Source organism: Odocoileus virginianus, chromosome 5, assembly GCF_023699985.2.
Source record: "Odocoileus virginianus isolate 20LAN1187 ecotype Illinois chromosome 5, Ovbor_1.2, whole genome shotgun sequence".
NCBI classification, from domain to species: Eukaryota; Metazoa; Chordata; class Mammalia; order Artiodactyla; family Cervidae; genus Odocoileus; species Odocoileus virginianus.
The window spans coordinates 1,370,221-1,386,905 of record NC_069678.1 but is presented as its reverse complement, the minus strand read 5'-3'; the positions used below and the strand labels follow the sequence as shown (position 1 = coordinate 1,386,905).

At 43.2% G+C, this 16,685-nt stretch overlaps 1 protein-coding gene across 1 annotated transcript in view; it reads left to right on the top strand.

The window, feature by feature from the left end:
- Nucleotides 1-16,685, top strand: part of LOC110151943 (myomegalin) — a 235,849-nt gene that overhangs the window by 186,241 nt on the left and 32,923 nt on the right. The window contains 6 exon segments of the mRNA XM_070467223.1: nt 5,079-5,167; nt 10,445-10,509; nt 10,511-10,675; nt 13,439-13,874; nt 14,866-15,058; nt 16,165-16,284. Of these exon segments, the coding sequence (XP_070323324.1) occupies nt 5,079-5,167; nt 10,445-10,509; nt 10,511-10,675; nt 13,439-13,874; nt 14,866-15,058; nt 16,165-16,284 (1,068 nt within the window).

Here is a 16,685-nt window from a genome sequence, read left to right as displayed (position 1 = left end):
CTGTTTGCTGAAGGAGAGTAGTGGAAAGTGGGATGAAAATTTGAGGAGCCTATTATTATGAGCTATCCGGGAGACAGTGAAAAACAGGGAAGCCTGGCGTGCTACAGCTCATGGTGTCTCAGAGTCGGACACAGCTGAGCAACTGAACAATTGTTATGATGGGTGGTGCTGATCCTGTGTATGTTCTGGAAAGACCTGTTTCTTGTGTTCTTTGAGGAACAAAGAGATCATAGAAGGAAGAATTCCTTGACATTACAGAATTTTAAGTCATGGAAAACAGTTGCTTTCTGAATTACAAGCTTGTAAGCTTGGAAGGGTACCTAAGAGATACTGTGATTTAAAGACAAAGATACACCATAAAGGAACTTGACTGCAGACAAGTTTTTTTTTTTCCTAGCTACTTTTGTTCCATATATTAGAATGTCTAGTTAAAGAATTTTTTTTTTTCCTGCGGAGAAGCTTATGGAAGACTCTATGAAATCTTAGTTTTCTTATGGTTTTAGAAGGGAATGGATGCAGGTAGAATTGCAGTTTGATAGGAGACCTTTTTTCTATGATCCTTTCATGTAGGATCATGATATTTAAGTCATCAATAGTTGGTTCATGAGGTGAACAGGTGAAAGTTCTTACAATTTCATGGTAGAGTGCCTAAGAGTGAGGGAGGTGGGCCCAAGGACATAAAGAACCTGGCACCTGTTACTGCAAACTTGTTCATGCTATAAAGTTTAGCTCTTTAAATCACCTTTCAAAATTAGTCAGCTATGACTCCTGTGTTCTGAGTAACTTTATAAGAAAATATTACTCCTTTTCTGTTGGTTGCATATAAATGGCTTTAAAAGAAAATAAGAATGACCGTAGAGTAGAATTTGGAGAAAATGCCCTTGTTGCAGCCCAGTTGGGGCTCATTACTGAAGAATTAAAATAACATTTCATGACTTTCCCTCAAGGTTTATTTGTGCATGATGGAGTTTTAAGGAGTTATTATTTAATAATGATTAATCCTATTTGTTAAAACACTTATTCAAGATTCATCTTTTTTTTTTTCCATTTATTTTCTATTCAAGAATTCATCTTAATCTACTGGTAGATCTGTGTTTTTTTCAACTGTCCTACAAAGTAGGAAGGACTTAAGAGTGTTACTTCAGACCTCCATAGTCAGCTGTGAAGAGGTAGACTTAAGCTCAAATAGACTTTAAGATCATGCCCTGAAAACACTGTTGTTGTTTAGTCGCTCAGTTCTCTCCGACTCTTGTGACCCCATGGACTGTAGTCCACCAGACTCCTCTGTTCATGGGATTTCCCAGGCAAGAATACTGGAATGGATTGCCATTTCCTCCTCCAGGGGACCTTCCCGACCCAGGGCTCAAACCTGTGTCTCCTGCATTGGCAGGCAGAATCTTTACCACCGAGTGTTCTGCCGAGTACATTTAGGTTCTATGGCCTTTTTCAACTCTCCACTTTCTAGCACATAAAACAGTTTGCCAATAATATTGTAAAATAGTAATAATAAAGAATATACTGAATGTATGCCAAGCACTGTTTCAAGCACTTCAAAGTCACCAAACTCTTTATAGCTGAAAAGTGTATGGAATGGATATTACTATTAACCCTAAGAAGTGAGGGAACTGAGTTATGAAAAGGATTTGTCTAAAGTCACATAACTAATGATGCAAGCAGAAATCTAATCTAGACAGTCTGGCTCTAGAGTCTATGTTCTCAATAATTATGCCATCCTCAATTTAAAAAGCACAAAAGTATGACTTTTTGCCTCTGTGATAAAAAAGACCTTATATTTTCATACCACTTAAATTTTGCCCAAAGATTTTAAAGTATTGTATTTTAGAAGTTTATTTCTATGTAGTTTATAGATTCAGATAGTTGATAGAAAATAATTCTTCAAGAGAGGGAAGTTTTGGTAGCACCTCCTTATGTATGATTCAGGGCCTTGAAACTTGGGAGAACCACAACTTGAGAACTGTTATTGAAGTCCCAAATAAAAGTTTTTAATAAAATTTCCAGTCTAACATGTAAAACTTACCCAGGAGATCGAGAGGCAAGTTAAATTTGAATGAACAGATTCTTAGCTTTCCGTAGTTCTAAAGGTGGCAGAACAGTTTATTTCATATTTATCAAACATAAGCAATAACTTCATGAATATAAAGTATAGTACCTTTAAATTAGAAATTTATAGTTCTGAGGATAGTGTTTTGTTGCTTTGTAAAAGCTTAGAAAAGGATGTTCTCCACAAAAGAGAAGTTCTTATTGTCATTTTAAAAACCAGAAATTGTAACAGCAGAGGCTTGTCTACGTAAACTTACAGGTAGGACTTTGTGTGGGATAACTTATTTTAATATTTTCTATATATATTTTTAAAATTTACCTCTCAAACTAACACATTCAAAAAAGGCTTTTGCATCCAAATTGGTAAAGACTAAGGAACCCTTCAAGCTGCCCTGGAGGCAGTACTGCAGACTGCTGCTGCTGAGAAAATGAATAAGGAAAACAAAACCCCTATGCAGTAGAGTGTCAGGATGAAATGACATTTTTGCTTTGTCTCCATTTAACTCTTGATGAAGTAAAAATCATGGTATCCTGCCCCAGAGTGAATTAAAGAGAGAACATTATTAATAAGAAAGGCAGATGTGGCATTAGAAAGGTCAACAAAGGTAAGTGGAGGGCAGAAAGGATTAGACAGAAGCCTTCAAGGCCAGTGACAATCACCCTTTCTAATCTCCACTTACGATACTTCTGGAATCCTATACAGGAAGCATCGTAGAGTGTGAGCCCAGTGTGGTATGGTGTGGGTAGGGGTGAGGATCCTGACCTCATAGAGCTGAACTTTCTTCAAACCACAGGATTATTCTTTTCAATGCTCAGAAGGGAAACAGTATGAAACGTGTGTTTTTTTGGTCTGTCATTGAGTGGAACAATTCATTTTCTTTGCAGAGAAAGAAAAAGAGGTTCTGATCTCTATTGTTCAGGGAATAGTGAACAACAATAGTGTTGTTCAAAGTGAGCATAATACAACACGGTTGTCCTCAAGCGAATTAACATCCTGGATTCAATGAGTTCCCAAAGCAGCCACAGCTTAGGAAGTGTGTTCATTCACCTCTACACAACCAGTGTCCTGAACGAGATGGGGCTGGTTTAAAAAAGTATGTATTGGAACTCTCTATTGTACAACAGTCTGCCACAGAGCTCTAAAGATGCCAAGTGGTAAAGGTGTCTCCTTGTGAGTAGGGCTGAATAGGGTACTGCCTTGGTCCGAAGTTAACACAACATTCACGGTAAAGATCAGCAAATGAGTCATAAAATTATGCTGTTAGGACAACATGCTTTTAGTACTTTTTCATAAGATTGGCTGGGGCCATTGCAAGTACCCTGGCATAACCTTGCAGATGCCAAGAGATGGAGTGTAGGTATGAGCTGGCCCTGCTCACCTTGCCTGTAGAGGGTAGTGAATTATTTATGCAGAGCCTTTCGTTCATGGTGTGCGAGCTCAGGAGCAGGTTCTCTGCTCTTGGAGGAGGAGACAAAAATCTGACTTGTCACCAGAAGGAACAGTGAGTGGTCTCTGCCTGAAAGTCCAGAGACTTGCCAACTTGGCATGGCTCTTATACAGGGCTAGCTATGTAACTGTGGTCAAGCTGCCTGATCTCTGAGGCTCAGGTTACCCAGCGGCCAGAAGAGGAGCTGTAACAGGTTGGTTTCCGAGGCCGGGGTCAGCACTGGATCTCAGGGTTCTCTAACTTGTGCACGTTCTGTAAGACCCAAGGAGTATCAGTGATACATTTTCTTTGGTGTCCAGATGAATTAACCATTATAAATTCCTACATTTTCAGAAGAAATCAGTAATATGAGCCGTAGGTCTTAATCTAAAATTTGATGAACAGTCTTATTTTTACAGATGTGAAGAAGAAGGAACACCCTATATTTGTGCTGTATGATATGGCAGCCACCAGTCATGTATGTGACTATTTGAATTACATTTTAAAAGATAGACATACTATTGGGACTATTATAAGGAAAAAGCTTAATGAAAATTCTTTTAAGCAGTATCCATAATTTCAGATACAAAATTATGAAAATAGTAATTCTTTGTATTGCTACTAATTCAGTGCCAGTCAAAATTTCTTCAAAGGATTAGACATAACAGGATAATATTTTTTAAAAGAATACTTTAAGATGTTTGGGAAAAAACCATTTCCTCGGATTCAGTAGCCACATGTGACTAGTGTCTACTGAATTGAACAGCGGAGGCATAAAACTGCAAAAACTTCTGTTGGTCAGCACTGCCCTAGACATATATCTAGACCATGAACTGCAGCTACTTGTCCCTTAGTGTGGGGCATAGATGTTTGTGTCCCAGGGTGACCATGTTCATTTTTGGTGAGTGAATGAATGGATTAAATCCCTTTTAGACAAAATGGTACAAGAAACCCTTCAGGCACAGGATGTTGACTTTGGACAAGGGTTTGAGGGAGATGGGAGGAGGGGAGGTAAGAGGAAGGGGTTAGGAAACAGCTGAACCATTCTCGGCCCTGGGGCTGGACTAGACCTGAGCTGCTGTAGGACACAAGACCCTTGCAGGAAGGTTCCTCATCGAGGTAATCACCCCATGCACGACTGATCCCAACAATGGAAACATGTGAGGGGAGCAGGGCTGCCCTGATCCCAAGGAAATCAGGGACCCTCTCTGCAATCAGTGGTGTGAAAAAGTTATCACATTGGGTCCATGTCACACTCGGGAAAATTATTACATGGTGGCAGAAAGGAAATAATTCAGGGTTTCTGGAAATAAGTGAGAGGGGTAACCATTTAGTCCCACAGTTTAACAGCTGTGCAGTAGAAGCTGGTTTACCTTTTGAGGTTTAAGCTGGAGTGTTAGGAACGTAGTATCAGTGATCAGCTTTTCTACAGTGTTGGTGCTGCCTTCCCTGTTGGCCCTGCTGGCAAGGGGGCCACTCTGTGGGGAAGGGAAGAAATCAGAGGTGGATGGCAAAATGAGTGTAATCTGAGCTGCTGTCTGGAAGGTACCTGCGAAGGGAGTCACCTTTCTCTTCTGGACCCACTCCTAGGTACAGCTGCAGGGGACGACACCGAGGATGCGAGCACGGAGTTCACCGACAGTATCGAGGAGGAGGCTGCACACAACAGCCACCAGCAGGTAAGTCCGAGCCAGGCCCTGGGGTCCCGGGGTGGAGGGCTCAGAGCCCTTCGGGGACTGGTGGTCTTCTGCAGCCTTCGTGGGCCTGGCGTGAGAAGCTCTCTTTGTGCATAAAGCACTTCCCTGCCTTCTTCCTGGTCTCCCTAAGCTTCCCAGCCACCTTTCCCAACCCCCATTCTCACTCCATTTTTCTTTCCAATCCACCCTTTTTCCTCCTTGTATCTCATGTTCCTGCTCCCTGCCCCTTCCTGCCCTCCTTTGCCCCTATGTACCATCTATAGCTATAGCTTCAGAAGAATTTTTACTCACAACAAAACCATGGACACTTACCATCTTGGGCTTTTGTAACTGAAACACATCCCAGAAGACAGTCACCAAAGGACCACTTGGGGAGGTGGCAGGCCTGGCCCCTGCTTCAGGAGAGTGCTCTCTGAGGAACTACAAGAGGACTGGAATGCCTTCAAAACCAGGCTCATTCCTGGGGAAGTCTCACTATATAAAAGAGAACTTTGTTGGGCACCTGACTGTCTGCTCAGGTGGTGATGCATCAGTGACCAGCAGATGACACTTCAAGAGCAAGTCCTGGTCAGACCTCAGAACGTGGTACCCAAGGCTGAAACACTGTTCTCATTGACCATCAGTGAAGGTGTAACCAGCATTTTCTCGAGTTCAAGGGTAGAATGTCCTGGAGCTCAGTCACCGAGAGTGATCCCATAGCATCCACTGGAACTCCTCTGTGTCTTCACCTTGCCCATGGACATTTGGCAATCCCGTGTCCTAAAGGGACCAGGCATGTAAATTTTGGAGTTTTTCAGGAGCAAGTGGATCATTGGTATCTGTTGTTCTGCAGAAGCATCTGGCCATTTCCAGGGATAGCTTCCTTGGAGCAGTTGGGAAAACTATGGGGGAAAGGAGCCTGCCTCTTCATCTCCTGCACAAGAAAAAGAAGAGGCACGCCTAATAGTCCTATAGAAAGACCCATGTGAGCAGTACCCAAACCTCACAGAATTGGGCACAGTCTTTGACTCTTGAGGACATAAGCAGTTGTCTGGAACACCTTCCATTCTCAACACAGTTTCTCTACCTTCTACCAAGACCCCCTTTGTGTTGCTCTAGGCACACCTGGCCCTACCTTTTCCCTTGAGTTCCTGCATGAGCCCCACTTCTCTTTTTGCTTGGACGGCTGCTGAGTCCTCCTAACCAGTGCTTGTGACTTTACTTACGTGCTCCGTTGCACCTCTGGGCCGGTCCCTCGCCTCGCCCCTCACTCCCTGTTTGCGTTGAGGGTGTTGGGTGGGAGAGAAGGGTCTGCAGGATGTGAAAATAGCCACTCTCACTTGGAGCTTGACTGGGATGTCAGCTGTCAAGCTGACTCTGATGGTTATTAACTTCAGAATATGTGAACAGGAGCCACAGATACGGAAAGAGCCAGATGTGGTCCAAACTATGCGTGATAGTAGGAGTTCTGCACTCTGATTCTCAGTTATAGGCAGACTGGTTTGTAAAGTCACTTTTTCCTCGACCTTTTTCCTATAACTGAGTGTGGAGAAATGATCAGACTACATTCTGAGGTCAGTCCAACCCTGGAATAAACTGTTACATTGGGGCATTTGTGCTTCCCTTGCAATGTCTTACCTATCCCTTGGCATGTGTTCAGTTGCCTCACTTGTGTCTGACTCTTTGCAACCCCATGGACTGTAGCCTTCCAGGTTCCTCTGTCTATGGGATTCTCCAGGCAAGAATACTAGAGTGGGCTGCCTTTTCCTTCTCCAATCACTTGGCATAGGAGATACTTAATAAATTAGACAAGTATTTATCTGTTGGATGAAAGAATATCTTGGGTAAGCACTGTTTTCTTTGTACCTCCTTTCCTTGAGAGTCAGTCTTCAGTTCTGGGAAGGAGGTATGTGAAATCATTGTAAACTTACAGCAACTTTTCTGAGGGTTGTGGGCGTGGTTCTCCTGCTACCAATTAAATAAAGCTTGTTTTGTCTTAACTGTCTTGTGTCCAGATTCTCAAAAATGTATCTGTTTGTTTCCAGGGAACTGGTCCCTTAAGGTTGTGCTCTGAGCTTCTCCTAGTTGTGTCCTTGGGAGTAGGCCTTATTCCCAACACCAAGCTCCCCTCCTGCCTCAGGCATTCACACACTTCCCGTTACAAACATATCCATCCAACTTTATGTTCCTCTTAAGGCAAGAACCAACTTTTGGCCAAAGCATATTGCTCTATCTTTATTTTTGGACTCACCCTCCTCAGGGAGTTTCAGGTCTGGCCATAATGATAATTTCCCCCAGGTATCTCTCACACAATTCCATTCTCAATCAAATGTAAGATCTATAATACCTAGGAAATTCCTATGAAAGAAACTAATCATCATTGTCTTTCTTCATTTGAACTTTTGCAATAGAGAAAATTAATCAAGAGTCACAAATGCAAAGGAGAGAAAAGCAGTGTTGAACTTGAAAAAAGGTCATTTTTAATACCCTAATGTTGTCTGAGAACTGAATACATGGTGGGAGGTATGGAGCAATAGGGCTAAAACAAAGCCATTCTATTCAAATAAGAGATCAGGTTCACACATTGACTTCTTTGGGGCAAATGGAAAACCAGCACACCAAAAAGTTGAATTATACCGTGGAAGCAATAAAACAGAAGAATTAGGGAATGTGAAAAACAACAACAGCAATAATAATTTATGAGATGTAATTAACAATAGAACTAAAGCATTCATACCACTATTGCATATGCTGACACCCTGGGGTTTTGCTTGAGGAAAAACAATAGAAATATTAGCTTTCCATAGATGATAAAGAATAAGTAAATGCTAGATCCTGAGTCACTTTTCATGCATTTACATTTAAAGTTTAAAGGCAAAGCAGCCAAAGTAAACTCCCTTGAACATTGAAATATGAAAAGTCAGATTAGCCTGGGAACAAATCAGATCTCTGTTTTCTCATTTAAAAGTAAGAAATCAGACCAGATAGACCATATGGTTCCTTCTGATATTAACATTCCATGGGTCTTATTTTCCCTTTTTAAAGAAAGCCAGTGTATTTAAATCAATAAAAGATAACATACATCCAGAAGGCACTTAAATAATAGATGGCATCATTAAAATGAGACATTATTTTTAAGCAGAAGGAACCCTTAAGGTTTCCCTGGAGTAGGAAATGGCAACCCGCTCCAGTATTCTTGCCTGGAAAATTCCATCAAGAGAGGACCCCCATCTTTGGGGCCCCAAAAGTCAAACGCAACTGAGCAACTGAGCACCCTTTATTAACAGCAAAGAGTAACTGTCCATATTCAAGGCTGATGGCAGTGTTTATTTTAGGTAAGTTAGTTGCAAAGAGTTTATGTAGAAAGATGTCACATAATTTAAATGAAAGGTTAGGTCATAAGCTTTCAAAAGTGGTTTTATCCAGTCCTCCTCCTTCATTTTGTCCCAAGTGCTTTGTGGCACATGCAGGGATGGCCACCAGTCTAAGCCTGGCAGCAGAGTCATAGAGACGTTCTCAGGAGCCTCCCAGATCTCAGGCTTACAGCTGCAGGTGGGATGGGTGCTGGGAAATGAGCACATGTGGGCAGCTTCTCCTTTCTTCATCGAGAGGGCAGAACTTGCACATCTCTTCACAACCTCCACTGCTGTGCTACCAAACGCTTTACACATACACGCCATGAATCACCCCACCACGCACCTGAAACCTAGATTTTAGCATGCTGTTACGAGGCCCAAAGCAACAGTCAGCAGCTTTGAGCCAAGCCAAGCAGATCTATTAATCACTGATTCATTTAAGCTCCTCTGAGCCCTGTTTTGTTCAATATATTCCTGATCTAATTGAAGGAATCAAGTTTATAATTAATTCTACAAGTCATTCCTAATCAAGTGACCACTATGTGATTTATGGAGATGCACATAAATATTTTGATAATATTGATGATTGTTAATGGTTCTTTGTAGCCAGAATGGATTTGTGACAGGTACAAGTCACTCTATTTGTAGAGATAAAACATGACCCAGAGATAGCTGTGTGGAGAGGTGAAAAATTGGGAGGTCAAAATCAACCTCAAGTTAAGCAAAACCCCAAAATGCTGCCGTTGAAAGGAAAAAGAAGCCATTATGGCATTTGGGTATAAGATTAATATTTGACAGGCAAGAAATTCATGTACTAAAATAATTGTTCATACACTAAGTAGGTTATCATACTCAGGTTTGGGTTTCTTTAAAGAGCGTGATAAAAAAAAGCTGGAGAGGAGCCTAAGACAAACAGTAAAAAAGTTTAAAAGTAAAAAAATTGTTATTTGAGGAAAAAACCATACAGTCTACATTTGTTGAAATATTAAGGAGTAACTTCAAGAGTATCTTCAAAAACTAAAGGTCATGGGAAATTGTTTCTGCTTGTTTTCTTCTCACTCACTTAGATCAGTAGAGAGAGTTTGGCTGGCAGCATCAGCACAGAGTGTTAGCCAACAGGGAAGGTGGTTGCTAGACAGGTGGCCTCATTTTATTTTTTTAAATTTTATTCAACTTTCTGTTTTATATTGTAGTATAGCCAATTAACAATGTTGTAAGTTTCAGGTGGACAGCGGAAGGACTCAGCCGTACATATACATGTATCCATTCTCCCCCAAACCCTCCTCTTATCCCATCTCATCTCATCTAGGTGGCCTCAACTTTAACCTCTCACTGACTATAGATTGTGATTCTCCTGCTGCCAATGAAATTAGTTTCTTTGTCTTACCTGTACCTCCACCCATACCCTATTTCTCTGGTTATGACTCCTGAGTGCCCAGATCCTGCCTCATACTCATCCTTGTCAGAGTCTGAGTTACAGGCCGGGCCTCAGGCTTTGAGCTCTGGTATCTTTGCCATGATCTTTGCATTCAAGGACTCTGGAGTTGTGGAGCTGATGAAGCTTTTTGTCTTGTGAGAAGGCTCCCAAGGAACTCTGTCCCCCCAGAAAGAGAAGAATCAAGAGCATCCACACTCTCCAGTCCTCTTTAAACCTCATCTGTTTGCATTTGTTTCGAGTTTGTTGTGTGCTTGTGGTTTTTCCTCACCCACCTCTGCAATTTCTTCCTGCTGCCCATGACAAAAATTCTCCCTGCTTGTGTGGTGCATCCTCTCACCGCAACCAGTCTCCAGGGACCCTTGGTTAGGAAAGTCCTAGGAGGGAGGTCTCCCTCTCTTGGTCCCTTTAAAGGCTGCCTTTGTGCTCTGATGTTCCTCCTAGACCCTCTTAGTGAACTAACTTCTTTAAACTATGGTTTTCTTTCAGCTCATCAAGGTGGCGTTGGAGAAAAGCCGGGCAGCTGTGGAGACCCAGAATGTGTCTCTTGCTCCTTTCTCTGACAGGCGGAGACAGTAACAGGGGTCTTCAGGAGGAAATGCTCCACCTGAGGGCTGAAATTCACCGGCACTTAGAGGAGAAGAGGAAAGCTGAGGGGGAACTGAAGGAGCTAAAGGCTCAAATCGAGGAAGCAGGATTCTCCTCTGTGGCCCACATCAGGTAGGACATGCCCCAGAGTAGAAGAGCCTGCTGATTGAGAGGCTGCTATAGCCAAGGGACCACATTGCTGCAGCCAAGGAATTCGTGCCACCATGGGGCTTCTTGGTCCACATCCCAGGCTCCATGCTTGCATGGTTCTACGGATTCTTAGAAAAGTTAATAATACTAGATAATGCATGTGTGTGTGCATACATGCTCCCTGTCTGACTCTTTGTGATGCTATGGACTGTAGCCCACCAGGTTCCTCTGTCCATGGCATTTCCCAGGCAAGAATACTGGAGTGAGTGCCATTTCCTCCCCCAGGGGATCTTCCCGACCCAGGGATCAAACCCATGTCTCTTGCATCTCCTGCATTGGCAGGTGGATTCTTTACCACTGAGCCACCTGGGAAGCCCTGAATAATGGTAATTATCAATAATTACCATTTGAACTATTCAAATAAATCTGGTCTTAATTTGATATAAAAATGCCTATTATCTGCTATACGTATGACTGTCACAAGTGGAAATCTCCCAGTTGTATGACTGGTATTGCTCTTTTGAATTGACTGGAATGAGTAAGGAATCTCCTGCTACCCAAGATGCTTCACTGCTGTATGCAGAACCAGAACAGTCCATGAGGAGGAGGGTTTACACAGAGCCTCCACTCATCTGTCTCTCAGCAGCACAAATCCTTAAATTGTGGAGTAACAATTTTAATGATCTCTCCTGTTTTATTTACTTTGCAAAAGTGGGGAGTAACTTATTCATTGGCTAGAATGGCCCTGCCTTTAATCTTTCCCCTCACCCCCAAAAGAAGCTTGGAAAACATGGTGATAGCATAGGGATAATCTACTCACTCATTCATCCATGAGGGTCACAATCATCATGGCCTGCTGTTTAGAACACAGCTGTGCATATGAACAGCTTGTAATCCATACCCTAGAGTTTCCCTGCCTATTGTGTGCCACTTAAATGTCCCTGAGTCATAGAATAATATTAGTATTAGTACTTTGACATCTAGCACAATGTACCTTTTTACTGTTAAGGAACCTCAGGCCTAAAAAGTTCGAGCAAACTTGCTCAAGTTTGCATAATAGTCCATGGCAAGATCCCTGGCTCCCACATATTAAATTCTAAGCCTTTTCTCCTATATACTTTATCAAACATTTTTTGAAATACTCTTGCATTCATCCTTTGTTCTGGTTCTTTTACTCTGAATCATCATGATATTTCTCATCTTAAATTCTACTTAAGCTAAAGCTTAAGTTTGATTTAAACTTATGTGTAAACTTTGTTGTGCTATCATGGGTGAGAACAGTATCTCTTTCGATCCCACAGCTGAATATAGAAGCACCACTGACAGTGTAGAAGATAGACTATGTAATTCGTAATTCTATGTAATTCTTCTCTTTGGGGAAGATTTTGTTGAGCATTGCTTTTGTTAGTTTGTATTGTGAAAAGAGCAGGGTTTTCCCCCACATACAAAGTTATGACATAATGTTAAATATTCTTTATACCACACATGTGCCCCTTTCTTTCCCTGTTACACCTCAGTTTTAGTAAAATACCTGTTCCCCCTTTCTCCACTGAGGAAACTCTCACGGTCTCTCTGATTCCTATGTCCTAAACCATGTTCATCCTTAATTCACTTTAGGCAAGCTCTGCTCTATTCCAAAATTTTAGGGTTCTGAGAAACACAGTATAGAGGCATAGCCAACTGCTGGTCCTTCAGGCTGTGAATTAGCTACTTCCTTTGTCTCTTCTGGTCAGCAGTTCTTAATTTAACATGCTAAAGAATCACCTGTGGAACTTAAATAAAATGTTGATTCGTAGGCCTTAGCTCTTAAGCATTTTAAACAAGCACCTCCTAGGATTCTGCTGTTAGTATTCCTCGGGTCTGCAGCTGATAAGAGCAGAATTATATAACTTCTCAGTCGCAGACACTGAACTAACCATAGCACTTATGAATTTCACGTAAGCATCCAGTGACTCCACTAAGTCAATGAAGTGAATTGCCTTTTTAAGTAAATTGCCTTATTAAAGCCACACTTTTTATTGCTTCCATCCAATCCTAGTAAAGGATTTGGTGGGAAGAAAGGCTACAACCAGAATATTTTGGTGAAAATTAGTTGTTTAGCCCATTATATCTTCTCAGCAAATATGAATATTCTGTGTGCAGCCAGCACTGTGGAGGCTCTGGGGACACTGGGTGAACAGGACAGACAGATTCCCTGCTGTCATGAAGACGATCTCCTATCACAGGAGCCAGATAGAAAGCAACTAATTAACATAAGTACCTTTGACTACAATTCTGGTTAGTGTTGTTTGTTTCTTCTGTGTTCCTAGGTCCCAGTTTCTCATCCAGTAGTTGAAAAATGACTGATGGTAATTAATAGAACTGTAGTCTACATAATAATAAATTTCTCCCAGGCAGTGTCCTTTTTTAATAACAGTGTAAGTATCCTTGTTTATTCTACAGGCCACTGAAAATTAGAACTTGAGGTTGCAAGCATGGGTAAAGACAAGTAGACTGTGTATCTTGAGTCCAAGATTTTTAGTGATAATGCTGCCAAGTATTCATGGGAGTGTGGGGAATCTCCTGCTCTTCCTGAACCTTTATTTCTTTGTATATACAATAAGGAATGTTTTAATAGGTCTCTGAGGTCACTTCATATACTGGGGTGTCTCTGAGTCTCTGATGGACTGAGTTGTGGGTTAACTGGGCTCTTAGGAAATGAGGCCAAGACCAGACCTGGCCCCTGACTGTGTATGTTTCTTGCAGGAACACCATGCTGAGCCTTTGCCTTGAGAATGCAGAGCTGAAAGAACAGATGGGAGAAGCAATGTCTGATGGATGGGAGATTGAGGAAGACAAGGAGAAGGGCGAGGCGATGGTGGAGACTGTGGTTGCCAAAGGGGGTCTGAATGAGAATAGCCTTCAGGCTGAATTCAGAAAGGTCCAGGGAAAACTGAAGAATGCCCGGAATATCATCAGCCTCCTCAAAGAACAGCTGGTGCTGAGCAGCAGGGAAGGCACTAGTAAGCTTAATCCTGAGCTCCTTGTGCACCTGGCCAAGGAGATCAACAGAATGAACACAGAGCTGGTTTACTCTCCTGGAAAGCACCAATGCCTAGAAGAGGAGGGTGTGACCACAAGGCCATGCCCCAGACCCTGGAGCCTTGACCTTGGGGCCACCCTCACAGTGGATGCTCACCAAGTAAGTGTGGGGTTAGATGAAAAGCCCTTGGAGAAAGGCTGGAAATGTCCATTTTTACCTTAAGCAGGTCTGCCCTGTGGGTCAGGATGTACCACGGGAAAGGCACCTTTGCACCACAAGTAGTGGTGATAATGTTCCTCTAACATCCAGCCTTTAGAAAGGTTTCTTTTACAACATTATCTAATGAATATTACATGAGTAATTAACTTTCATAAATATTTGAGTGGTTAATTTTCCAGACAAGACACTAGGCACTAGGCACTGCAAACAGGCAATAAGACTATCTCTGCCCTTCAAATATTCAACATGGTGGGGAAAGATGGCACAAAACCAGATCATTTCCATAGGATGCAATATAGGGCTGCTGCTGCTGCTGCTAAGTCGCATCAGTCGTTATCTGACTCTGTGCAACCCCATGGACGGCAGCTCACAGGCTCCCCTGTCCCTGGGATTCTTCAGGCAAAAACACTGGAGTGGGTTGCCATTTCCTTCTCCAATGCTGGAAAGTGAAAAGTGAAAGTGAAGTTGCTCAGTCGTGTCCTACTCTTAGCGACCCCATGGACTGCAGCCCTCCAGGCTCCTCCATCCATGGGATTTTCCAGGCAAGAGTACTGGAGTGGGGTGCCATTGCCTGCTGAGGATTAAGTAAAATGGACTGCAGAGGACTCTGAGAGAACAACTGGGTAGGAGTGCAGGGAGAGATGAGTGGAGGTTTCCACCCCTTCTCTTTTCAACCATTGAACAAGCATTTGCTGAGGGTTCCTCACAGACTCGGGTGGCACGGTGCTGTGTGCTGTAGCAACAGAGATGAATAAAACATCACCCCAGCTCTCCAGGTGCTCAGTCTGGAAAGCAAGTAGCTGCCAAGTGGAATGAGGAGTGCTAACGACAGACACATGGATGAAGTACACAGGGCCCGCAAGGCGAAGCGGCCACCACTGCCTGGGGAGGAGCTCTGATGGCCCTGACCCTGTGCTGGCTCTTTTCACAGCTGGATGACCAGCCCCAGACCCATGACCCCGGGCCACAGTCAGAGTTTAGCCTCCCGGGCTCCACGAAGCACCTGCGCTCCCAGTTGGCACAGTGCAAGCAGCGCTATCAGGACCTCCAGGAGAAGCTGCTGATCTCAGAAGCCACTGTCTTTGCCCAGGCCAACCAACTGGAGAAGTACAGAGTCATGTTTAGTAAGTCTCAAGTTCAGGTCTTCTCCCTGAGATCATGCTTTGCAGACTGCACTCTTCCTTCCCAGTCTCATGGCCAGTTTAATCCTGACTATGACCTTAGCATTGTGGAAGTGGATTGTTGTTGTTATTTAGTCGCTAAATCGTGTCCAACTCATTTACAACCCCATGGATTGTAGCCTGCCAGGCTCTTCTGTCCTTGGGATTTCCCAGGCAAGAATACTGGATGGGTTGCCAGTTCCGTCTCCAGGGGATCTCCCTGACCCAGGGATCGAATCCACATCACCTGTTTTGGCAGGTGGATTCTTCACTGAGCCACCAGATAAGCCCATGGAAGTGCATACTAACTTCAATTTGCAGATGGCAGAAACAAATAAATGAATAAAGCAAGTTTGCAGTGACAGCATAGGGAGGAAATGAGCTAACATCTAGCCTCACTGATTTCTGGTACAGTCAACAAACTGCCTTACCTCTCTCAACATATGTTGGTTGTTTCTCTTCTGCTCCTCTTTTCACCACATTAGACTCTTCAAAAGTATATCATCGTTGTTGGTCTAGAATCAGTGCTTTCTCATAGAACTTCTGCAGTGACATAAATGTTCTGTATTTATGTCACGTGTGGTTTTGGAGAACATGAAATGTAGCTAATTCAATTTGGGGATTTAAAGTTTTATTTAGTTTTTATCAGTTTAACATAAAACAGTCACGTTTATAACACTTACAGAACAGTGTAGATCTTGGTGTCTTTGAAACTCTGAATTAGTTCTGCTCCATTCAAACATTCCCTGAGCCCCCATGAACAAAGCATTTGCTAGTTTCCCTGGGGCTTGTAGAGTTGATAGTATGCGATGTCTGACTTAAAACATGTCTGGTCCCAGGGAAGCCCAGGTTATCTGTAGGTAGGATCACCAATGGGGAACAAGCTCACCTGGTGGAGAGAGGTCCTGCTGCCTGGAGCAGGTGTTTCTTCTCCCACCTCAGTCCAAAGAAATGTCTATCCCACTCTGGTCCCACTCTGGACCTCCCCACGGGCCAGGGTGCATGCTGCTGAGATGAGAGTGTATGTGGGAAATTTAGATCCTCTGTAGCACCCCCTGTCTGTTGCCAAGCAGGTGGACCATCGGTGAAGCAGGACAGCAAGCAGGTGCAGGTGGACCTCCAGGACCTGGGCTACGAGACCTGTGGCCGAAGCGAGAACGAGGCTGAGCGGGAGGAGAGCACCAGCCCTGGTGAGAGCTCGGGGGTGGGGCTCGCCCTCCCCAGCTAGGGGCAGCCTTCACATTTGGGTGCTGCTGGCCACCCCCACATATGATGAGGAGCAGGGCTGAGGGGTGCAGTAAACTTATGGGGACACAGGACAGAGGGGGACAGAAAGTTTGGAGAACTCATGCCCAAAATGAGGCTGAGTGTGAGTTTAAATTTCTACAACTAGTTTTCAACATGCTGCCTGTTTAAAAAAAAATTTCAGCACAAACTTAAAAAAAAAAGTTCTATTTAACTGATTATTTTAGAAAAACACTGTGTATGTGTTACTCGCTCAGTTGTATCTGACTCTGTGACCTCATGGACTGCAGCCCGCCAGGCTCCTCTGTCCATGGAATTCTCCAGGCAAGAATACTGGAGTGGGTTG